Raw genomic sequence first — 26,496 nt, 5'->3', positions numbered from 1 at the left:
CCCCTCTAAAATTAACATCTTCACCTATGTGCCTCCTAACCAGCCCCTCCCTCTTCCCCGTCCCTTAGTGTTCCTCTCCCCTCCCCCTCCCCTCTCTGTCCCTTGGTGCACCCCCCACCCTCCTAGCGGTCACACTCCCCTTCCTGGTGTGCCTCCTACCTGTCTTGTAGCATTGCGAAGCAGACCCTCTACAGGAGCTTCAGTTTTCTGTACCTGGCTGGATTGACAGGAAGTGCTCTCTCAGTGAGCACCTCCTCTCAGTCTGGCCAGGTACAGGAAACAGAAGCTCCTGTACTGCACTCCGCTCCGCCATGCTACACTCAGTGGTGTATACACACTAACAGCCACACACACTCAATGACAAACACCAGACGTCACTGACAGACACAGACTCACTGATCTGACACACACTCATTCATTGACAGACACACACTCAATCACAAACATACTCTCACTGATTTGACAGACACTCACAAACACACACAGATACACTGACAGACACACACATTCATACAATCATTCACAGACACACACACATACACATACACACATACACAGACACACACATACACAGACACACACTCACAGACAAACACATACACAGACACACTCACAGACAAACACATACACTCACAGACAAACACATACAAAGACAAACACATACACACAAAGACAAACACATACACACACACACTGACAAACACATACACACACACACTGACAGACACATACACACACACTCACAGACACGCACTCACACTCACAGACAAACACATACACAGACACACACTCACAGACAAACACACTCACACATACACAGACACAGACACTCACAGACAAACACATACAGACACACACTCACAGACAAACACATACAAAGTCAAACACATACACACACAAAGACAAACACACACACACACACTGACAAACACATACACACACACACTGAAAGACACATACACACACACTCACAGACAAACACATACACAGACACACACACTCACAGACAAACACACACTCACACATACACTTTCAGACACACACTCACAGACACACACACTCACAAACACATACACAGACACACACTCACAAACACATACACTCAGACAAACACACTTACACATACACTTTCAGACACACACACTCACAGACACACACACACTCACACATACACTTTCAGACACACACAAATTAATAATAATATCCACCCAGCCTCCCTACCTGGAGAGCTGGTGTGGATGCGTCCCTGGGGTCCAGTGGGGCTTCAGTGCGGCGGGCGGCAGCGTTCTAATGATAGGCGGCGAGGGAGCTCTAACCTGTCTGCTCTGCTCCCTCGCGGGCTGTCTGCTGATGCCGGGAGCCGGAATATGACATCATATTCCGGCTCCAGCAGAATCAGCACACGGCGCGCAAGGGAGCAGAGCAGACAGGTTAGAGCTCCCTCGCCGCCTCTCATTAGAACGCTGCCGCCCGCCGGGGGTCCAGAAGGTGACCTGGCAGGAGGGAGCGCTTCCCTCCTGCCGGTCACCGAAATCTTGCGCCCCCAGAGCCGGTGCGCCCTAAGGCGGCCGCCTGTGCCGCCTTATGGACGCGCCGGCCCTGTCTACAGGTTACTGCAGTTACGTTACTTGCAATTCAACACAAAAGTAACGGGGAGTTAAAAAAGTTAAAATAATAATTACAATAATTAATTTAGCGCCAACATATTCAGTAGCGTTGTACAAGAGGTCAACAAGTCAACATTTAATTCGTACAAAACATGTATTGCTTACAGAAACAGTAGACAAAGAAAGCCCTGTCCAAACAAGTGTACAACCTAAAGGACATTAAACATGAAATGATATAACTTGCCCTGGGTTTCCTACAGAACTCAGAAGTCTAAGCAATATCCAAATATACATTCACTCCACTGTCTATTTCAACAGTACGGATCGGACACTAGGCGTTCCCTAAAATACAGTATTTAAGTATGTTAGAATTCATAAACAAGGGATTACATCTAGTCATAAAGTGAAATTGAATCCTAGTAACTCTTTAACCCTATGGCTTACACTTCAATAGCAAATGAAACTGTATAGTTTTGAAACTGTAACCAGATTTTTTTTTTTAAATGCACATTAATGATGTCCTTTGCTCCCAACTGTTATTAGATTACAATAATAAAACAGCCATCCTCTCTTTATGGTGGGAACACAGTGACCCAAGGGTGATTTATAATCTAGTGAAACCTTGCCCAGGCTGCTGACCAGACTTTTCTTGAGGTCGCTATCTGTTTCTTCAACTGATCTCTTCCTGCTGTGACAACGCTGTTGGATAGCTGTCAGCACACAACTATTTCTCAGGCTACGCATTATCTTTGCACGCATTTCTTGTGTTGCCTCTATTGAAAAGCATTTACGTGTTTGGTATGTAGACAGTAAACGGTTATTCTAAGGCTTTCAAAATGAAGACATTGAGATCCAAAAAGAAAGAAGTAGATTTTATTGTGTCAGAAGATAGATGGAACACGTCTTTCCTCTAAAGAACTTGTCAAATCACTACACTCTGTTAACAAAACTCACAGTTCGTATATTGCAAATAATAAATAAAACACACCGTTATGATGAAATATAAACAGCTTTGAGATCTAATTATATATTCACAGTCATTATTATTCTAATGGAAAAAAAAAATTGATTAGTGAAAATTCCAGCACTGATTTATATAACAATATTGTGACAAGTAAAATCAAGATGCAGTGAATTCAGTTTCTAATGAAATCCAAAATAGAAAATACAATACTATTTATTATGCTTATAGTTGAGATCTGCGCAAGGTGTCTCTTAAAGGATCTGTAACGTTTAACTATAAATTTATTTTATATGGCATAAAGCAATAAGATAAATCAACATATATGGGACATGCAGTTTCATAATTTACTCTTAAAGGAGCAGGCAATGACAGCAGTATTTTACAGAAAGCAGGTAATGTCAGCCAATGACAGAAACCGCTTTTTGTGTTTTTTTTCTCCAGCAGAGTCATTTGAAATTAAAGTTGTATTTGAATTGGTGGCTTGGAATTGTCATTCATTCAAAACCTAGCTAAAATACAAACATTGACAGTGAGTAGAAAAGACACAGATTATAATTAAGGATGTCAGTAACTGTGTGCCAAGTTAAAATAATATTGTGTCGTTGGTTATTTATCGCATAATAAAAAAAAATATTTTTTTTAAATTATAATAAGTGGACGTTCCCCTTGATTCTCCTTTGAATATGCAAGTGATGAACCGTAATAATTTCTTTTTTGAAATTGCTTAAATCTGTGGGCAGTTTTATTGTTTGATCTCACCACAACATATATAGTACTTAGCTAAATGCTGAAAGAAAGACTTCAACTTCTAGAACAGAACCAGTACCCTGCTTTGGTTTGACAATTTGCATTTAAAACTGTATTTCATTTTGCAAGGTTGTGCAAAGTTCATAAAGAAATGCAAGAGGAATTATAAAGCCTGATGGCTGTCAGTGCTCATTTGTATATTGAGCTGGAACATCTGGGAGAATTGTATAAATTGCAGTTAAAAGGCCACTAAAGGTACCAAGACAACTTCATCTCAATGAAATGGTCTGGATGGAGTGGCCCTTCAGTTCTGACCCTACCATGTAAAACATTTCAGTTTTGTAGAAACCATGTTTCCATTGCAGGGTTAACACACGTCTAGTGATTGTCTTCCTGAGAGCCTCTAGAGGCACATTTTTTTATTAAGAACAGAGTCCAACTTTTTTTTATTTTGCATGTCAATTGGGATTATTCATTAAACCGTAAGATATGATTAATTAATAAAAAAAAAAAAAAAAGAATTGCAAAATTAGAATAGGTCTAGTTAAATCAATATACAAATCAACTTACCAGATCTCAGTGTATCATTCCTGAATAAAATACTTTTTTTTTTTAGGGCAATCTAAATGAAAATGATTACTAGATTGAAAAATAAAAAATGTTTAAGGCCAGCCGAACTGCGAAAGTTCCAAATTTCATTAATTCACCCATTCGGAACAAAACAAATCTCCAAGTCTAATGACTACTGTTGACATTAAAGGAATTACAAGTGCCAAATTGTAGAGAAGAAGATCAATGTGTCACAATCTAAAAAGCTATCATTACAAAATATGATGTCTGAAAGAGAACAGAGTCCCATCACATGGATTTGAGGATAATGTAACAGTTTTGAACAGGAAATCCTTTCTTTTGCAACAGATTTATGACATGTTTGCATTAATCATTGTAGCAAAGGCAGCTTCATTTCAGTTTTCAGAAGCCACATAATTAACCACAGCTTCTAAAGCAATCATTTTAGAAGGTGTCATTGTCCCCACTGTGTGTCCCAAGATAAGACCAGTATTCCAAGAGGATAACACGTGTTTGATACATGGAATACTATTATTAACAATGCAATGTATTTACAGAAGTAATAAATGTAACTGCTCCTATGTTTTAGACACTCACTATGAGCATTCATGGTCAGGAAACTACACTTTTTGGAGAAAGGATGACAATAGAGTCATCATCTTTGATTAGAGTGTTAAGTGGTTCTAATGTAAATTTTTGTTCGGAACTATTGTAAATGAAAGCCTCTGACAAGAGTTTTTCCTAACTGTAATTAAATCTTATGTTTTTCTTGGGACTTATTATATGATCTAAATCTGTGGTCTACCCCAGGGGTTCACAACATTTTTAAGTTCAAGGCGCCCTTAATATTTCAATATTTTTCCAAGGCACACCAAGTCAAAAATCTTTCTAGGTTGTATACATGTACAGCGCTGCGGCATATACTGGGCCCTTAATCTTGGGAGTGGCACTGTTAAATTATTTAAGAAACAATCCAGGCACAATAACCACTAATTTACATTGTAGCGGTTATGGTGCCAGTAGTGCCGTAGTGCCCTCCCAGGGTAAGTAGTCAAACTGTTTAAGAACAGTTTGACAACTTACCTGGGGTCTGCCGGGATAGGGGCTGTAGTGTGTGTGTGTGTGTGTGTGTGTGAGGGGTGCAATATATGTGTGTGTGTGAGGGATATAGAGTGTGCGAGATTCGGAGCATTGCTATGGTAACCACGGCAACGTTCTGCGCTCGCGAGAGGAGAACCCGGCGGAGCTGCAGGTTAGAGCTCCCCGGGTCCTCTCTCTCTCCCTCCCTGCTGACTGTCAGCAAAGTGCTAGCAGGCCAGAGAGGGAGATATCTGATCTCTTAAAAAAACTTGCAGCTCCCCTGTGTGCGCTGGTCTACCCTATGGACTTGTAGTCAATCCTTATAGACTTAATTATAAGTAATACATCAGTATTACTTAATTCAAAGTAAATAAAAATTTGTTCTTACCTTTTTACAAATAACTGCACTAATGCATGCTTGGTTGTTGTTATTGTCCACCCAGTAAATTATTATTCTCACTTATCCAAAAAGAAAGAAATAGAGTGAGTGTGGGGTCTTGGTAATGCTTTGGTGCTCCTTAAATAGATTTTACCAAATTATTATTGAGCTAGATGCTGTAGGAGGCAAATGTTGCCAGTAATATGTGTAGTGCTGCAATACGACTATAAGATATAGCATTATTATAGAGTATGATGAATACTGGCACAATTCCATAACTCAATCAGAGGCAAAGTAATAATTATAACACCATGCCTCCTAAATTCACACAGACAAGCTGAAATCCATGTCAAATAAAATGTAGCTTGTGAAAGTAGTGCTGTCATGTTTCGTTTTTCTTACAGTTTTCCTTTCCTTATGCCCTTTGTATATTAATGATTATAGTTCCCTCTATGCGTACTTGCCTTTGTTGATAATTATGATCTTTACTTCCTTGTACTGAATCTCTGCACCTGGGCATCTCCATTTTGTTCTCCACTGCCTGCAATTTGGCCTTGGTGGATAAATGTTCTTGATGGATTGTGGGTAAATAGACAGAGCAACATAAATGGAACTTTGTTACAATTTGCCATTGTTCCCATAAGATAAAGTAGTCCCTAGCCTTTCTTAAATATAAGTATAAAACTACGGTAAATTTCAACAAAAAAGAAAATAAAAATAACTTAAAAGCAAAACCAGCAAAGTAGCAGAGCAACTTAAAGATCCACTTACCATCCATCCCATTCCCATTCCATTGCCAATCTTCTTCAAGTAGAGATTTTTTTTTATGTTCAATATAGTCCCTTTATCTAGTACATACCTAAAGGTCAACTGCCAACAAATTTTTACTCATCACTTTTTTTAAATGTTGTTACATTAATTGAAACTTAATGATATTTTTTAAATTATGTATATGCAATAAAAATTACATTTTTTTAAATATGCAGTGGTGGAGCCCACGTAAGACAACACCAGTTTCTCAAATGATCGGACAAAGTTCAATAAAAACATGATTTACAATTAGAAAAATGGTAGTAATGCTTTATACTTATATATAAATTTTATTTTTATATTGCAAGATAAGGGGTACCATATGATATTTAAAACGATCTCTGTGAAAGATGAGCAAATAAATACAAATTTAAATTGTGTAAATGTACACAAAAAAGTTATATGTAATGAATAAAAAGTTATACAAGAAATTACTGGGTTTTTTTTATTTAACGTGGAACCTCTCTTTCTCATGTTTCAAGTAAATGTAAAAGTCTGGTACTCCTAAACTTTTCCCTGACTGGCACACAGGATGATTTCCTACTTTTGCAGTTACATAGGGTTGGATCATTTACTGTACTTAAGTGATCACATAGCTTTATGTGTCAATGCCCTGTATCAATAATCCCTAGTGGACATAATAGTTCAAACACCATGAGACATATATTGTAAATTCTAATTATATTGCTGCGTGCTTGGGACATTGCACCGAAACATCGTTTTAAAGGGTCTACAAGGTATCCAAATGCTAAACATTATATATTCCTACATGTCTGCCCTTATATTAGTCAGTGACTTAATCACTGTGATTAAAGTACATGGGTTAAAGTAGGAAAAAAACTAAAGCTGTGCTTTTAATAACCCCAGTTGTCCCAAAATAGGAAACATTACAATATCAACACTATGTGAATATAAGCAAATTGATTGCACTTAGATTGGCCAAATACTGTGAAAAATTACTTCCCATGAATTTGAATGACAGATACAGTATAGAATAACACACATTTGTAAACTCTGTGTAATAATTAATAGGATTATTACACAGAAATTTAAAAAAAAATACTGTATCTATACATGTGTGCACATTTTTATATTTTCAATGTTTTCTAACTGACATATCATGTGAAATGTCAAGTAAACTACTATGGAAAATACACACTTGTTTATAACATCCTGGTTTCTGTAACAAAAAGTCTTTATACTGTTATAATGCATCTTTCCACGTGCCTTAACATAGAAAAAAGAGTTGCAAACAAAATTAAATGTAATACATATTTGATTTTCAGCCTCTTGTCCTATATGCCCAGGTTTCCCCTCCAAATTCCATCTTTCTCCTTTATTTTCCAACTTACTCTATATTTTTAGTCTTCACTCCCACCCTTAATTACAGCCTCCCGCTTATATTTCAAGCTCTCCGCCCCACTATTTCTGGATCTTTAAATCTCTTTATCTATTTAATTCAGTAAGGTGTCTCATCTCTGGTGGCCACCTGTGAATGAAGCATTTATTTGTGCCTATTCTATAGAGAGACTGTAATTCTTCATCGCTCGTTCTGTGTGTTTCATGAGTATAACTACCAGGTAAGGATGTGACATGATCAAGACCTGCACTCATCCAGTCATTACATTTGCAAGGGAGCAAACATTCTATAGGAGAGAAACAAGCTGCATGCTTGATTGCCAGGTACAACATTGGTCGAGTCAGACAATGTACAGCTTCTGTAATTCATCTATAATGATAGATATAATTACATATATGGATAGTTATGGATGAGAATATCTATCTATCTATCTATCTATCTATCTATCTATCCATTTATATCAAACTTTCCACTAGCCACTAGCCATTGACAAGTAAAAAGTTGCCTTCTGAATGAAGTGGTATAGGTGCCATGACCTCCCCCCACATATTAGCCCTGCAGCTAAAAACATTGCTATTCATTGCAGGTAAAATTCTGCTATTTTTAGAAGATTATCTCAGAGAGAACATCATTTTGCTGTGCATGCACACTAGCCTCCCATTGGATTGGCTGAGATCATTGATCTCAAGATCCCCCCATGGAGACAGGACTAGCTGAGGAGAGAGCACCACAATATAGGAGGAAATGTAACATTTGCATTCCTGAAGCTAAAGCTTTCCTTCAAAGCTTGCATAGAGATTTCGGACTTAAATTTTAAGATATAAATATTCCATAACTATATATATATATATATATATATATATATATATATATATAAAGAAAAATGTGGGCTTGACACTCTCCTTAGGGTGTTAGCTATATATTTGCCCGGGTGCTATCTACGTTCAATATGTAACCAAAAAATAATACTCCAGGATGCACTCTCAGGTCTTGTTGTGGAACGATGTGATTTCTTGTAAAAAAAATTGCATTACATTCAACAAAGATCTTGAAAAAGACCCGGGAGGGTCGAAACGTCGATTGCTTTGCTGAATGTAATGTAATTTTTTTCACATTAAATCACATCATTCCACAACAAGACCTGAGAGTGCATCCTGGATTATTTATTTTTTTGGTTTTATATATATATATATATATATATATATATATATATATATATATATATATATATATATATATATATATATATATATATATATATATATATATATATATATATATTTGGATAAACAAGGTTATCCAAGTCGACTAATATGTGAATTCACCATCCCCCAGGTTATAATCTTGTTTTTTTCTTTTCACATATTAATCATATTTGATTATCACAAAGTGGATTTAAAATATTCAACACTTTAGTTAACTCGTTTAATTATACAGTCAGTATATAAAGAAAATATGGGTTATTTGACAACTTTTCAAAAGTGTATGTCTCAGAAATGTTAAAAACGTACAGATAATTTGTGTTCTGAAATGGAGAAGTAGCTGATAATTGCTCATAATTGCAAATCATGTAATAAATGCTAAGCTCCATAAATGAATTCTGCACTGAAAGTAAAACAAAGCTTATTGACATGCAAGTGCCAACTTACTGTAATTTAGAACAGTCTTTTTTTTCTAAAGATAACAAAACCACATCTTTATTCCATGCAATCTTGACTGGCAAATGGAGAATTTAGAATTTAATAGCGATGTCTTTGAACAGACTGTAATAATAAAGAACTATGTATGTAATGGACTTCAGTGGAGTTTAGAGGTAAAAGTCATCTTCAATTAGCAGATGTTAGACAATCGTCTATGTCGAAACATTAAACAATGTATTATATATTTTATTGAAATTAGAATGATAAGTAAAGAATACATTTTTAATTGTTTAAATGCCTCTATTCTGCTTGTCACTATGTGAACAAATGGACTTTGGTTTCTATCTCTTTGTGTAGTCTATCCTTTTGTTCCATAAATTTCACTTGGGCTATGCGTTTGTTGAATCAAGTTCTGGTGAAAGCTATGTTGATCTTAGTAGTGAATATTAACCCACATTAGCAGGTCCTGCTATCAGTGGTCGAGAGTTGCCACCAATTTCTTAAAATATGTATTGTTTAGACTTATAGAAGAGCAGCCATTACAATATAAGCTCATATATAAAGAAGTGGAAACCACCCAGAATACGTTAAGATATATATGTAAAAATAGAATGACCTGTGTTGAGGTAGATTCTCCAAGCATGTACTCTGTATAAACAAATCAAATAGCTAACATAGCGTAAAATAGTTTAAATTAGGGATATAAATAAATGTGGTATGAATGCACTCACAAACAGATGAGAGAATCAAGCCTTTCACCCACTCAGGGGTACTGTGATGAATATAAGATGTAGTTTCTTCCAACCAGATATGTAAAATAAAAGAATCAAATATGGTGAAGTACGTTATAAAATAATATAACACATTTTATTGGTCGCACTTACACTTAGGTAGTATAAAACAGCATATCTCCAAATAATTATGGACCTCTTGGTGATGTAAATCCAGAGTTTTCACAATGGGAGTCCAAGAGCAGTAATTAAAATACAGCAAAACATAGAATAAACAATAATAAATAAAAAAAGGTTCACAGGGAATAAATCCAACGCGTTTCGTCCGTTAGAATGCTGGACTTCTTCAGAAGAAGAAGTCCAGCATTCTAACGGACGAAACGCGTTGCCTCCCGAATTAAAATACAGCAAAACATAGAATAAACAATAATAAATAAAAAAGGTTCACAGGGAATAAATCCAACGCGCTTCGTCCGTTAGAATGCTGGACTTCTTCAGAAGAAGAAGTCCAGCATTCTAACGGACGAAACGCGTTGCCTCCCGAATTAAAATACAGCAAAACATAGAATAAACAATAATAAATAAAAAAGGTTCACAGGGAATAAATCCAACGCGTTTCGTCCGTTAGAATGCTGGACTTCTTCTTCTGAAGAAGTCCAGCATTCTAACGGACGAAACGCGTTGGATTTATTCCCTGTGAACCTTTTTTATTTATTATTGTTTATTCTATGTTTTGCTGTATTTTAATTACTGCTCTTGGACTCCCATTGTGAAAACTCTGGATTTACATCACCAAGAGGTCCATAATTATTTGGAGATATGCTGTTTTATACTACCTAAGTGTAAGTGTGACCAATAAAATGTGTTATATTATTTTATAACGTACTTCACCATATTTGATTCTTTTATTTTACATATCTGGTTGGAAGAAACTACATCTTATATTCATCACAGTACCCCTGAGTGGGTGAAAGGCTTGATTCTCTCATCTGTTTGTGAGTGCATTCATACCACATTTATTTATATCCCTAATTTAAACTATTTTACGCTATGTTAGCTATTTGATTTGTTTATACAGAGTACATGCTTGGAGAATCTACCTCAACACAGGTCATTCTATTTTTACATATATATCTTAACGTATTCTGGGTGGTTTCCACTTCTTTATATATGTGCATATTCTCTTAGGTGGCTGTGAAGTACACCTGGGATCACTTCCAGTTTTAAGTTTTTTCACCTTTAGTGTATATACTTTCCTTTTGTTATAACAATATAAGCTACCTGGAGTTAAAGGGACCATCTGGCCAACAATGCAGCTTTAATGCATGAGATAGATTTTGGCCTCATTAATATGCTGTATATATTTCCATGCTCAAAAAATGTTTTGCAAAATGCTGCACCATAAGCCATGCACACACTCTCAGCCCAAACAGTACTAAGTGAGTGGCTTGTAATTCACAACCTGGCTGCAGACAGTCAGAAAAACTACAAACAGGTAATGATATCCTTACTATATGCCTCCCTCTAATGAAGGGTGTTTTGTAGCTGAGATCATTCAGTGCTGTCAATGGCTGAGCTGTGTGCATACATTTGATAAGGAAGGTTTTTTTTTCTGGAGTGAGGGGGCATTGCTGAAAAGATAGGCTTTTGGTGCAGAATTCTGCATAACTTTATTTTATGCAAAAACTATAAAGATTTGAGCATGCAAAAATACAGCATGATAAGGAGGCTAAAACCTATCAAATGAATTAAAGTAGTGTCCTTGTGTGGTTGTGGAAGGGGGTCATCATTCATGGCTATGGGCATAATAAAATGTGGGCAATCTGGCATGGATCATGTGGGCATAATAATATGTAGGCAATGTGGCATGTGGGCAATGTGGTATGATGTAGGAAATGTGACATGATGTAGGCATAGCACAATGGAGGCACACTGAAATATATGTAGGCAATAAAATATATGGCAATGTGGCATGGATGTGGGCAGAACACAATTTAGGTCATGTGGAATGTGGGCAATGTTGCATGGATTGTGTGGCCATAATAAAATGCAAGCAAACTGAAATATACATAAGCAATGTTTAATGTGGTCAATGAGTTATGATGTAGGAATAATAAACTTGAGGCAGACTAAAATAAATGTAGGTAATGTGGCATTTAGGTAAAGTGGCATGTAAGTATTGTGGCATGGATGATTGGCAATACAGTTTTATTAGCCATGAGATATTAATAAATATATAATATAAATGAATAAATATAGATTTTCACAGGTCATTTTTTTCCTTGTATGGTTGTTTTTTTTCTCACCTGATCTGTGAACTATATGGAGTGAAAATGTGCCTATCAGTGTACTGCAAAATATATACAAAATATTTATAGTGTATATATATTTTGAAGTAGGCTAATAACAGCATTTTCACTCCATTTAATTCTTCCGAATCATTTTTCCTTTTGGGCTAAATTCACCCAAACCTAATTGAAACATGGACAAAACCTAAATCACCTGAAACAAACAGTTTTTGGATTAATTAATTCAAACCAAGTTTTCCCATATTGCCTACATCCATTTCCCACTACCTCATATGAGATTGTGGTCATAGGGCAGCAGGCTTTTAAGTCTGTCGCTTGATAGTGAGTCCCCTTTAAATACACAAGCCGTTTAAAACAAAATGCTTACTTAATATTTCTTCCTTTTAACAATCATGTCATGTCGGAGCCTGGAGTCTCTACCTCTTTCACATGCCTATCAGACTTACTCACAGTGCAATCTTATGGGGCCTAGTGAAGACAGTGTACTGAGATATGACAACATAACACTATGAACTGTCCGTCAATAAACCATTAAACACTTCATTGCCAGAAGACTGTGACAGGCCTGTGAAAGTGTCAGAGACCCTTGCTTGCTTGCAACAACTGGGCCAATTGTTTTCTCGTCATAAACAAAAACTTTTAGAAGGGGATTATCAAATGGAGGGGACAGTAAAATAGAGAAAATGAGGTTGACATAGAAGTGACACGAGAGAATCAACCTTGGTGAGCAGTATAAAGTACTTACCAACTGGAAGAACACGCTAAGAAGGATGTCAAATAGCAGGGGCAGTATAATGGGCAGACAGCAATAAGCAGAGCAGTGGAACAAGGAAATACAACTGTTGGTTTAGTACAGGGGTAGGCAACCTTCGGCACTACACATGTTATGAACTACACCTCCCATAATGCTCTTACAGCTCTAATGTTGGCAAAGCATCAAGGGAGATGTACTTCACAACACCTGGAGTGTCAAAGAGTTCCTAACCCTGGTTTATTAGAATATGAGGGAACCACTAAAAAAACAGTGGAATAAGAATTAAAGGCCAAATGGACAGTGCCGTAACGTTATAATAATGGAGCGATGGTGGAGGATTCAAAACTAAAGAGTTATGGACAGGTGTATAATAACTTGGATAACAGGAAAATAAAAATATATTACCTGTGGATAACAAATTGCAATGTAAAAGAAAAAGAAAGTGGAACAGCAGTAGACCGAGAGGAGTTGACTTATGTGCAGTGTGTTCCTACTTGTTGAACACATGAGGGAAATCCCAATTAAAGTCATTTGTGACTAACTGGGGCATATTAAGTGCAACTAGATGATTATTTGTCAATGGCTTTTACTTGCCTTGGGCTAGCACCATTCAGAAGAGATATTTTTAAATGTTGCTAGGGTTATGCAGAACATTGGGTTTAGGAGATACCTCCATTTCAAAGTGTTAGGGATATTCCTAACCTTCTATAATGGGATTCATGGTGTATGCTATTGTACCCTTTGATATAATGACTTCTGCTATTATAAATGCAGTGTTCCATTAAATGCATAATTCTAGTAAGGTGCAAAATTTCCACTCACCCACTAGCCGTGGTGAGTTTAAATTCATCTCTGGCAAGTGAAAATGCTCTACTGATTAGTGCATCTTGGACCTTTCATGAATACATCATAGCACAGATTCATGCATTTATTCACAGATTAATTCATCTACACAAAAATATATGTACCCTCATATTTACAAACACACCAAGTGACAAATACATAGAAACACATAGATACGTCCAGAGATTACAGATTCAATGCCACTGGGATAAATTAAGATAGCAAACAAAAGCTTCTTAAATCTATTATTTACATTTGTAATGTAGCATAGAGAGTCATTGCTATTGCATTTTATTGCCTTCAAAAGTATCGGATGTATGTTAATTTCCTTAATCTGAAGTCATAAGAACTCAGCTGCATCTCATCTCTGACACTTTAAATAGCTGCCCATTGAATATAGCAGATCATGTAGTAGGATAAAATTAAAAAGCAATAACATTAACCCCTTAAGGACCAAACTTCTGGAATAAAAGGGAATCATGACGTGTCACACACGTCATGTGTCCTTAAGGGGTTAAATAAATAGGAAAAAATATATATTTTGGTTGTCTGAACAAATATTTTAAATGCAAACAGTCCATAGGACAAATGACTCCTTGGCAGTCTGATTAACATGTACACGGACGCAGAACCTCGAAATACTAAATAATGTAATTATATTTTGCTGTTCTAATTTTTGCAGGATACATGTTGTAGTTTGCTTGCCTACATGATCACATTTAGCATTAATGTATGTTGTACAATACCTATTTTATGTGCTTTACTTTGAATATGTGTGTTTATTTTACTGATATCATCTTTCTCATGTAGAAGGTTCTTCATCTTTAATAATCTGGGTCTGTAGGGAGGAGCCGAGTAAAAGCAATGATGATGTAATTAAGCCTATAAAGTTCTCAGACAGTCTGGGGCTATAATCATGGACCCCCAGTGGCCTGCATGTCTTTTTTTTTTTTTTTCAAAGTCCTTCTTTTGTCTTTATTTATAAATGTATCCATGAATTTCTTATCTCAGGAGTGATATTATGGATATATTATATTTGTATTTAAATTTATTATGCAGGCACATATCAGTTGTATGTTTTATATTTTTATAAGCAGATTCTTGGATATCTGGCCTATGGCAAACAGGTGTGAGAATGAGCTTTGTATTGTATTCTTTGGACAATTTTCAACTAGTCGTTGGTAAATAAGCATCACTAAAGTATGTTTAAGTGTCTGTTATCTATATTATATCTAAACACTTAGATAAAGCTTTGCTATAAATCAAAAAATAAAGAAGAAAAGCAGCGCAAAAGACAGTGACATAAACATTAACGGCTCCATCAGTCTACATCTGTACTGATTTTACATTTGGCTGTACTGCTATAAATTGGAGCCAAGATGGATTTTATAAACTTATATACATATCGTACAAAAAAAGCATGGTTGCTAAAATTAAAAACTCCTAAACATTAACTGTGTGTGATTTATAAAAAAAAAAAAAAAAAAAAAAAAACATTCCTTTTACAAATAGATTTCATATGCGCAGTGCTCTGTAATCGCAATTGAAGTCATTGATGGCGATGTCTGTCCGCGATGTGACAGTTAGACAAAAGCTGAAATGTATTAAACATAGCAATCCATCATCTTGCAGATGGGAAGCAGAAGCCAACATAGTTCATACACAGTGACTACCCACTGCTAACAATGGTTGGAATTGTAACAGCTACTGTCGAACCTTAGCTCTTCTTTTTGCAAGTTCTAAATCAGCAATGCTGCTTTTGAACAATACATTAACTATAGTAAATGTTCACAGAAGGAGGGAGGTGATAAACAAACAGAAATGAATTAAAGATCAGTGAGCATAAAGTTCTGGATTCACAGATCACTGTACCCAAATTTGAACTGCATAAAAACTGTAAGCAGATATAGCCAAAAACACATTACAAGATATTTATGCAATTAATGTAATGCTCACTTTATACACTTCATGATTGCAGCCAAAAAAAAAATTAAAAAAATTGTCTGACAAATGATCAGATAATTATGTAATTTATTAAATTTGAAATATATTTTTTGGTTAGTTGATTTGCTTTTAGAGCAGTTTTATATAGCAGATAATATTTTAGAGGTTTGATGCTCGTGAAGCAAAAAGTAATATTTAAAATTGAAATTACAAGCTAAAGGATTTGAAGAAAATAAAATGCACTTTTCTTGGGATTTTAGCCTTGTCATTTCCAATTTTCTGCTCTTTGGACATGCTTGTATTCAAATTCTGGAACATCTATTCAGCATATCAATCCTAATTAGACAATCTGTGTCTGGAAAGGATGAGAGCTGGGCTATTTGCATAATTTAATCATAAATACTCAGTGATACATATTTCCAAATGCATTTGTACAATTATCTTTTCATCCTTAGGGCAATGGTATTAATATGATTAGGCAATATTTCTGGAAAAAAAACAGGCAACTATGCACTCTTTTTAACTGCAGCTTAAGGCGATATGAAAAATTAATTAATTTCTGAGGAAAATCAATTTCTCTACGTGACCACATTAGACATTGCTAAACGAAAGCTCAAAGTCCTTTCTCCAAAAGAACATTTCTATTTTGTCTTCCAAACACTGATTGTTGAGTGAACATCCCAATAATTATGTTGTTAAGGGAACTGAAATGATTTAGACTATATCAATTATTAATACAATTCTCTACCACATATGTGTCCACCATCAATTGCAATATAATAAATGCATCATTTTAGAGAAGAAAAAAAACTTTGCCATACCAATCACTTAAAACATGATTGTATTAAATATATTTAAACTGATCATTTATAAATGCAGATTAATTTTGTACCAGGAATATTAACTTGACAATTTATTTGAATCTATGAAATGCCAGCCCAAGACACTTTTTGTTGTATATTTACATTTGAGAAACTATTAGCATTGACTTAGACTAAAATACCTGTCCCATTTAATATTATTAATGCATAATTAAGCACCCAGGTGGTTAGTCCCATTTAAAAACAAGTCACTGCCACATATGCAAATTACAAGGAGAGAAATGTATCAAATGTATCCCTTTCTTTTCTTCCTCAAAGCCAACAAACATATAAATTACTACATGCAAATTTTAAGAATTCATTTAATTTGCATGAAGGTGCTTGAACAAATTTTTGAATCTAAGAAGCTCATTTTTCATGCATTTTGTCTTTCATCATAATCTAACATCTGTCATTCCTTTTTGAAGTTATTATCGGCCCAATTCCCTTTTGGATGCGGTTGCCGGGTGACCGGTATCTTAGCACCCACTTTGACAGTAACAGATGTGGATATGATCAAGCGATTTCCCTAGGGTACCTCAAATCACAAACAACTTGTATGAAAAACAAACAGCTTCCTTGTCATGCACCCACCAAAGACCCTTCGATGCTAAGCCAGCCTTCTTTATGCCATTTCAATTATCCATTCACTATTCTTTGCAGTTTTAACCCTCCCTCACATCAAAAAGAACACTGATAGAATGATGGAGATTTACCATACAACCTTACAAATCACAAAACAAAACACACATTTCTCTGAATGTTGAAAAGGAAGAATGTGCTTTCTGTAAATACATCTGATGAAAAGTTTTCTTTTCTTAAACATCAAATGTTATGATCTCTTTTGGTAAATCTAGAGACATCCTTTAGTGAATCAATATCTGTGAAATATATAGTCACCATCCAGTACAGTTCAACATAATTAAATAGCAATTACTTTAAATGGTTACAAAGTGTCAAAGACACCTGCAACACAACACAAAGCAAAAATGTGTTTATCCACCAGACAATTAAAAAGTTAAAGAACTATTTTTGAAAATTCTTACAGAGCATCAAATGTAGCATGGTTTGACATCAGAATATTTTATCAAATAAAATAAATGTGCACATTTTTTAAATTCCTGAATTACTTCTGTATACTTTAGTTTACATTAGGAGGAAAGCTTATCTTGGGTAATTAACACCTTACATGCCAGCTAGATAGGGAGTGAAAAGTGTCATTGGCCTTTTGTGTTATGTAGAAATGTGACATGATGACGAAAACAAATGTGACAAAAATGATCTGCTTTCATTAATCATTTTGATTGGTTAAACTCTTAGTTGAATTACCTACACTCAGATTGAGTAGTCAGTGCACTCTGATGACTTAGAATCATTTACAAGCAGGGGTGATGAACTTTGGCCTTCCAGTTGTTTCTGAACTACATTTTCATGAATGTTCAGCAAGTCGTTTAGGGAAAGTAAAGTCAAAATTTAAGTTCTCAAACGACTACATTCACTGATAGAAGATCACTTTTAATGTAAAAAGCAGAAAAAAAAAAGAATAAAAAGATTTACTCTCATTAATTAATTAATTAATTAATTAATTAATTAAAGCGACAAGGATTACCTGTAACTGTTAATCAGATATTTATAACATTAAAAATAAAATAAAAAAATTAAAGATGACCTGTTTGGCTCCAATAATAGGGATTGGACTGGAATCTGCTGACTCTTTACCCGTGGGATAGCTTCTATAAATGTAATTCTATGGTTTCATAAAAGCAGGTCAAGTTTTCATCCCTAGGGCTCTTTTGGCAGCTTGAAACATGGTAGAACCACTTCTGGTTAAAAGTTCAGAACCGAATGCACTTGAGGAACTGATCGTTTGAAAAAAAATCCATTATCTTTAGGTTAGATAATGTATCATTTTGATTTCAGAGATATATGAATTACTGTTGACTAGATACAATTTCAAATTAGGCCTAAACAGAATACTATATCGATGGCATAATACGTTATACATAGATAGGTAGAATAGACAATACAATGTTTCTATTTATAACATGTACTTTGAGTAGAGATCTACAGTCTCTCTTTCATCTCAATCTTTTATTCACATATTTCCTGTTTTAAATGTATTTGCAGTGCAATGTATCACATCAGCTACCTGATTCCCTTCAGTGCCTCTAGGAACAAAGATGTTAAACAAAGACATTTTGTCTGCTTGAAAATGTTGTACATCATATGCCTAAGAGGCGCACTGTCAGTTGATTAAAACAATAGATGTTTAAAATGCTATAGAATAATTGAATTCAGTATTGTGTCTGACAAGATTGTTATTGAATTTCTGTTGAGATATGTGTGTTTGTATGTCTGTGTGTGTGTGTGTGTGTATGTGTGTGTTAAATTTACAGAGAGTTGCTGTGGTTTCAGATTAAAAGAACTGCTTGAGTTGTGATGCATTAATTCTATTTCTTAGGACCCTGGGGGGGAAATGTATAAAATTCACTATAAGAAAGAATTCTGGGTCAAAGTTCTAAACATGGAGCATTCACCAGAAACATTTCATTGGTTTCCACAGTGATTGCTCCACTTTCAGAACTTTGCACCTCAAATGCCTTTAATATATAACCAACTTCTCTGTATTGTTAAAGTCAATTTATTTCTGTGTCCACATCCACTTGCATTTCACATATATATATATATATATATATATATATATATATATATATATATATATATATATATATATATATATATATATATATATTCCTTTTACTTGTGACACACAAATCTGATTCAGTAATCAGTATGTGGTCTATTAAAGGATGCTATGAAAAAATACTAATATCATACTACACTCACAGTAGACAGTGCTGTTTTACGGTGACATTAAATCCTTGATCAAATATCTGTATTCTTTTTTTTTTTTTACGTATTAACCAACATTATGGTAGCACTTTTTATTTAGAACTATATTAAGTGTATTTGGACATGATCCCTCTATTTAAGCCTATTCATTGCTAAGCCCATTTTGCCACTTATTCAAGTTAAAGAAGCAACAAAACCCTAACATAACTATGAAATAATCTACTCAATAAATGATTACACTAAGTTGATAACACTTTATATTTATATATATATAATGCCAATCATGATTCTGTGATCTAAAAACATTGTGTTTTATTTAATCATTATATGTCATACTTAATCCCTTAATTAAACTGGTGTATAAGGAAAATGTATTATGTTGGTTTACTTTGTCTGCAATTAATTTATTGGCAACATGACATAATTTACCATCTATCAGTCTTGCGAAGTGTACGAATCTTTAACCCCACAATGTTTTAACATTTTTGACAGACCTGAAATAGTACGTGTCATAACTGATTCCAAAGTCCCACATTTAAATTTGTTTTTTACAAATAGATCAGATCTGAATGTGGGAAGTAGAACCTTGTGTGGTATTGTGTGACAATACTACTGACTCCTTGTCTGACCTTGGGGTAGCTGCATTTAATTGTGCCTCAGGCTATCCAACTGTAATTGAGTAGTAACAGAATAGCTATAAGTGTAAATTGCTTTGAGGGCCTTTGGAAAGGTAATCTATAGATACTAAATTTTGATTATGACAGGTGATATGGATTTTTCAAAGATATACTTTTCCAAAGATGATAGATCAACAAAATGTGACTTCTAGCTCTCTTCTAACTTACATCTTTTTGTAACCCATTCTGCACATTAGAAAATGATTAGGTGGTTTTGTGCAATATGCAGTATAATAGATACAGCAATAGACGGACATTATATCAAGCATTTTCTAGATCACAATGATTATATAGGTCATGTTTCACTATATTTCTCAACCTTTTTGTGCACATAGGTCTCTATTTCTAAACATGTTAGGTTAAGTTCTTACACTTTTCAAGACTTTACCAGGGCACACTATACTGGATTTAAAAGTGATTTATCACTTCTTGTGTGCCACACTTAGGTAACTCTAATTATACCATAGAGATTACATTACTCATCACAACTGGCCAAGGCATTTTAACAAAAAATAATAATATTTTCTTAATATTATTATTTTACCCTAGCTTCGGAAATATGCTGTACATATCTTGATGTGGGATATCTAGATTGAAAAACATCACCCATTTGCTTTAGCTGTGTTCATTACACTTAAATCAGTTTAAAACATTTCTCAATGGCATATTCTAATGAAATAGAACCTTATGTCCCAGTGTGTCTATGTAGCCATTTGAATATAATTTGCACAGAGATTCCAGGCAGCTCATCCAAACTGTGACAAGGTAAAGATGCAGCCTTTTTTATACTTATTTCTTAAACTTATCCACAAAGTCATTAGAAAATGTATATTTTTGGTTTTTCTCATAATTTGCATGCAGGTGGTTATACAAAAGTGAATTCCATAACGAAGCTAGGAAATACGAAAAAAAAAAATATTGAAATCACCAACAGATTCCCAAACATGTCCATTAGCACCATATGGTAAAGAATATGTAAATTGACCAAATAAAGAAATTGATAGCCATGAGTAGCTAATCAATGGCTAATGAATCATAGACAAAATGCAAAAAATTATAATACAGACAGACATTACCCTATAAATAACCCATGTGACCAATAGAGGGTGTCATTGATGAAGGTATATATTGTGTTAGGTAAGCAAATTAAATTAGGGTTAATCAATTGTTACAAAGTAAAGACATCCATTCTATTGTGTGTGGAGACTTGTTTTCTTATATTAACTGCAGCTTTCAAAACAATTTGAAAGTGACTGAAACTATGATCATATGGTAACTAAAGTGCAATTATAGAACACTAACATATTGAGGACCATTGCACAGTTTTTAATGTACAATGTACATTTAAAAAGCCAAGATGTGAAAAATAGATTTGTCTGGCAATTACTAGCAGCCAATCCATTAGTTACAAGTTATGAATGGCCGACAATTATAATTTCTAAATGAACAGAGTCTCTGCAGCAAACAGCTCTCTTGCATAATTAAAGTGAGGCTATTTAATAAAAAAAAAAAAAAAACAGCTTTACAAATATTTGTGTATGTTTATATATCTATATATATATATCTATATATACAAAAGTATTTTATTTCAAATGGTTATAAAAAAAATAGTTTCTGATATAATTGTATTTGCCATGAAGCATACTGTCAATTGTATTGTTTACCAAAGACATTACTGTAATATTTTCTACACAATTTCTAAGACTGTTATAGTCTTATAGTTTTGTTTAGAATTCCACACATATGCTGAAAAACACGCTCTGCTCACCACAAGTCAAATATTAGTGACCTTGATAAAACATCCAGGACATAATAATAAATTGAGAGAGGTAAAGGTTAAAGGTCACAACCACAAGTAATGTTATGATAAACACACCGACTAATTAAGTGCAAATGTGGCTTGTGAGAAATAAACCATTCAGAAATGGACTGTAGGGCACGTTTCAACACCATCTGTGTATCCAAAAGTATATCCCACTAGAAGAACAATATTAAATTAAATTAAAAGAAAACCATAACTGCATATTGATTTATATTTACTTGTTACGGGCATAATTATGTCTATTGTATAATTTTATTACATAAGATTGTTTTTACTGTACATTAAAAAAAACTATTACATATAGAACGCATATAATTAAAAACATGTAAACCTGTGAAGTATATAAAAATGCTTATGAGAAAGAGTTTTCTATTTTGTGGAATTATATAGTGTCAGGAAATTAAAGTTAAGTTTAAGTCTACAATATTACGTGACTACTCTATTTTCCCTGTAGCTGTTAAGAACCTAACTTCTCAAAATTAGATAAGGCACACACACTGAATCCTAAAGAACTGGGAAGTAAATTGCAAATTTAAGACCAAAATAACTACACTGGAAAAATTCAGCAACTTTGCTATATCTCCAGTAAGAATAAGGGGGCCTACAGTTTGCAGTTCTTCGGTTAGAATAACTCCATATGAGCAGAGGCATGTCGATGCTTATTAGTGACAAATATTACAATATTAGTATAGAAAATCAAGTATATTGTGCATGATGATAGGAATGTACTATTGTGTTTATGGTCACACAACTGACTATGGGATGTTATGTTATTGGTTTAAGCTTAAGTGGCACACGAGAGGACAATGCCACCTGATCATTTGGCACTTGTCAAGTTAATGTGATTAAAGTATAGGGTTAATATTATTGACTGCGATATATTGAGGCAGTTTTTCTATTCTACGTTTTTTATTGTGGAACTGGGAATCTCAAGTCGCTGTAGTGTGTTTTTTGGAGAGTTTTCCATATGTTGTGTCAACAGTACTTTATTAGAATTACATTAGTTTATGTGCTGTTTTCAGTAATTCATGTTTTAAGTAATCCATCAAGATCATAGGTGAAAAGTAATGGGATAATACACTAATATTAAGACTTATGACCCACCACAATGTTTGTTTTCTCAATACTTTCTCGTATACTCCATTTGCCAAATGTCTTTAATCTGTGTTTTAGTTATCCCGCTGCATCCAATGTGCCCATTTCCTTATAAGAAAGCTTGATCGACCTCTTTGTACACTTGCTTTTCATGTGTACAGTAATCTTGCAGCATAATATAACCTTCAAAGGGTCATTTAATTTATAGTTTACATCCAGGACTAGCACTATTACTAAACCCATGTCTCCTGGGAGAAAGACAGCTCTCTTGGTGTTTGGAAATGAAGAAAAGAGCAAGTGACCTAATCAAACATCTAGATCCCATGTGAATCTCACTAGATGACTAATGTTAATATCACAACCAAATAGATCCTTCCTTATGCTATACATTGCTTACCATATGCCACAAATGGGAAAAAAAAATATACTGTACAAAGTTCCTAATCCCTGGAGTATAGTTTCTGTTTGTTTACTTAAATAAACTCGTGTTTCCCCGTATAGGGTTTCAATATTAGTTTTAGTACTGGTTTAATAGATTCCCTTCCAGACACCTCCTATTCCCTAGCCCCCTTTTAACAATTTGCCTTAATACTAGCCTCCTCCTAGTTCCACAGCACTTTGACATGTTACCATGGGAAACAACATATATTTAGCTAGAATTCCCGTTCTCTTTCAATACATACTAAATAATAATAATAATAATAATAATAATAACAAAATATTTAACCAGGAATTTGGGATTATATTTAAAACTGGGTGAAATAAACATTTAATTGTGATATCCAGTAAGCACAAATTAAGCTTTAAGAGTTATTGTTTTGTGTACCACTAGTGGGGGATCCAGTGTGCTAATCATCCCTTTGAACGTGTCTGCTAAAGATTTTCATTTAGCTATTAAATAACACATGGTTTATATGTAGTATGTGATAATAAGGGGTAAAAACAACGTTTTCATGACTAAAACTGTGCCAGTTCTTTGAGTACAATTTGAAAATGCCTGGGTTTGGGGATTTTTTTGATTGATGCAGAAACTGGTTTAGATAGAAACTCCATGTAATGCATGTCATGGAAAAGAGAACTTAAAACTGTGTAGGCTGATAAACATCTAGATTCACTCTTCCAGAAAATATGCACAGGAAAGCATTTAATATGCTGCTACACTGTTTCACTGCTCGTTAACCCTTGTGTAGCCATAATAATATGTAACATGAGGTAATTGAAAAGAAGGGGACTGGTTGCAATTACATTACAATTCAGTAACTTGTAAGACAGAAAACTTCAGGTTACTCCTTTCCAAACAGCCCTCTGCTCCCCTACCCACTCCCCTCCCCTCCCCCCTTCCTTCTACACACACACCCACCATACCCACACCTTACATTATACAGACACTAGGATGGTGGTATAATTAAACGTGCCAATTGTCCAGTGTTAGGTCAGATCACTTGACCAAATATGGGGCATATGTTACACTTCCCCCCCCCCCATCCCCCCTCCCTTGAGTTTGTGATACTCAGTACTCACCTTGCGTTAGTGCAGTCGTTGTACAATGTCTCAAAATCCTTCCTCGAAATGAGTTTACAGCGGTTGACCCCAGGCTGGATAGCACCCAAGCCCCTCAAGATCCGGACCTGTTCAACGTTACACACCACAGGGGTGATCTCCAGCCTCTTAAGCTTAGTGTAGACGGTGTGCAGCCCCCCAACCAAATGCTTCAAGAACAGGTCAAAAGCCTGGGGCAGGCAGATGAGCTCACACCCCTCCACAGTGAACGAGGCCACCTTAGCACCTCTCAGGTCCACCATCCTGCACTCATTGTTCTGGGGGATGTTCTCCACTGGAGATGGGGTGGAGTAGACTGGTTTCCCTGGTAGATTGGTGCTGGGGACACTGCTGCTGCTGGTGGTGGAAGTGGAGGTAGTGTTGGTGGAGGTGGTAGGGGTGCTGGGCAGAGGGTTGTGGTGGTGGTGGCTGCTAATGTTGCCGTTGCCCGTGACCACGTTCTGGCTATTGCTACAGTTGTTGCTGCCTCCTCCAGTCCCCGGGCTGCTGCTGCTTGAGATACTGGTTGAGGTGGCACTGCTGATGCTGCAGGTCACCACCGTGCTGGCGGCGGGCGGCTCCGGTCGGTAGAGAGCTGGCCCTGACGAGGAAGGAGCGATGGATGGAGAGGGGGAGGAGGAGGACGAGTTGTTGGAAGAGGATGATGCAGACGGAGCTATCGCTGCCTGAGCTGTCCCCAGCTGAGTCGGTGGGATCAAAGCAGCCATGGCCATGGTCACATACAGAAGACCTTCCCGAGCTGTACAAGTTATCTCTGGAATGCTGGCAAAAAAAAAGTTACCGCACGGAAAAAACACTCAGAACCCCTACATAAAATAGAAACTCAAAGTTCTATTCTAGACAAAAGCTGTGACGTAAGCAGTTAAAGGGGGAGCGATACACCTCCCCTGGCACCCCACAATCAAAGAAACAAAAAAAAAAAAAAAAAAGAAATGAAATAAATAAAACAATTTCAGAGTCCAGCAGGGGTAGGAGCAGGGGTGCTGTTAGTCTCTCAGTGTATTTGGGGATGATTTTTTTAATCTTCAAGTCTAGCACAAAGTTGAGAGATGGTGGTGGAGAGGAGGAGGAGGAGGCTGGGAGCACTTGGGCTCTGTCTGGCAGCACATTGATCAAAGATTGAGGAGGAATGACAGAGAGAAAATGAGGCTGAAAAGTGCTGGCTGCTCTGTGGACGGGTTGTTGTTGTCACACGGTGTATGGAGGGAGGAGCTCTGATAACTTGCAGTCTCCTTTCAAGCAGCAAGCAGTAACATCAGCAGCAGAGCCAGCACTGCTACCCTGTACACACCATGCACAGCTTGCTCTGCTTAGAGCTCACTGGGACCCTCTGTCACTCTGGCATGGGAAACTTTATCCTGGTGACACTGCCCCATTCATACAGCAAGTGGAGCTGAAGGCATGCCAACAGCCACCCTCTGCTTCCACCTTTCTATTAACATCAAACCAATACTATAGCATCGCCTGGCGTTTAAAGCAGCCTGCACTCTAAGGTTAACAATGGAATAATTGGCATTGTTTTGAAGTGGGAAATAACCCTTGATACAGTTGCAAGAAATAACTTGTTCAGTGCTCACAGCTATAGGACATTTTATTACAGACTGTTTTATTCCCCCTTTAACAGCATAATCTGAGTTTATTGTAATTAATAAACTGAGCTGAATACATTAGTAATCATTTTCTAGGCTCATCTATTTATTTATTTGTGATGTAAAGAATTGGGAAACTAAATCAGCTATTACACAATGTTCTAAAAATCTTTAAGATGTTGCAATAGGCTAAATCTAGGACCCATTACTGAGTTACCTATCTATGGGATTTTTTTTGCTATGATTATTAGAAATGCAAAGAACCTGGCATTTAACAGCAGTTCTCTTAAATAGCTTCAACA

General features: G+C 35.6%; 1 protein-coding gene across 2 annotated transcripts in view; it reads right to left on the bottom strand.

The window, feature by feature from the left end:
• Positions 1-25,889, bottom strand: part of DACH1 (dachshund family transcription factor 1) — a 326,763-nt gene extending 300,874 nt beyond the window's left edge. Inside the window, exon 1 of one of the 2 annotated variants that reach the window (XM_063425939.1) lies at positions 24,567-25,889. In XM_063425939.1, the coding sequence (XP_063282009.1) occupies positions 24,567-25,318 (752 nt within the window). In that variant the 5' untranslated portion in view covers positions 25,319-25,889. The remainder of the gene's footprint in view (positions 1-24,566) is intronic. The other variant, XM_063425940.1, reaches the window with a different exon arrangement.
• Between the last annotated feature and the right edge of the window lie 607 nt (positions 25,890-26,496).

Source organism: Pelobates fuscus, chromosome 1 (assembly GCF_036172605.1).
Source record: "Pelobates fuscus isolate aPelFus1 chromosome 1, aPelFus1.pri, whole genome shotgun sequence".
In the NCBI taxonomy this organism is placed as follows: domain Eukaryota; kingdom Metazoa; phylum Chordata; class Amphibia; order Anura; family Pelobatidae; genus Pelobates; species Pelobates fuscus.
This window is presented reverse-complemented; position numbering and strand designations above follow the sequence as displayed.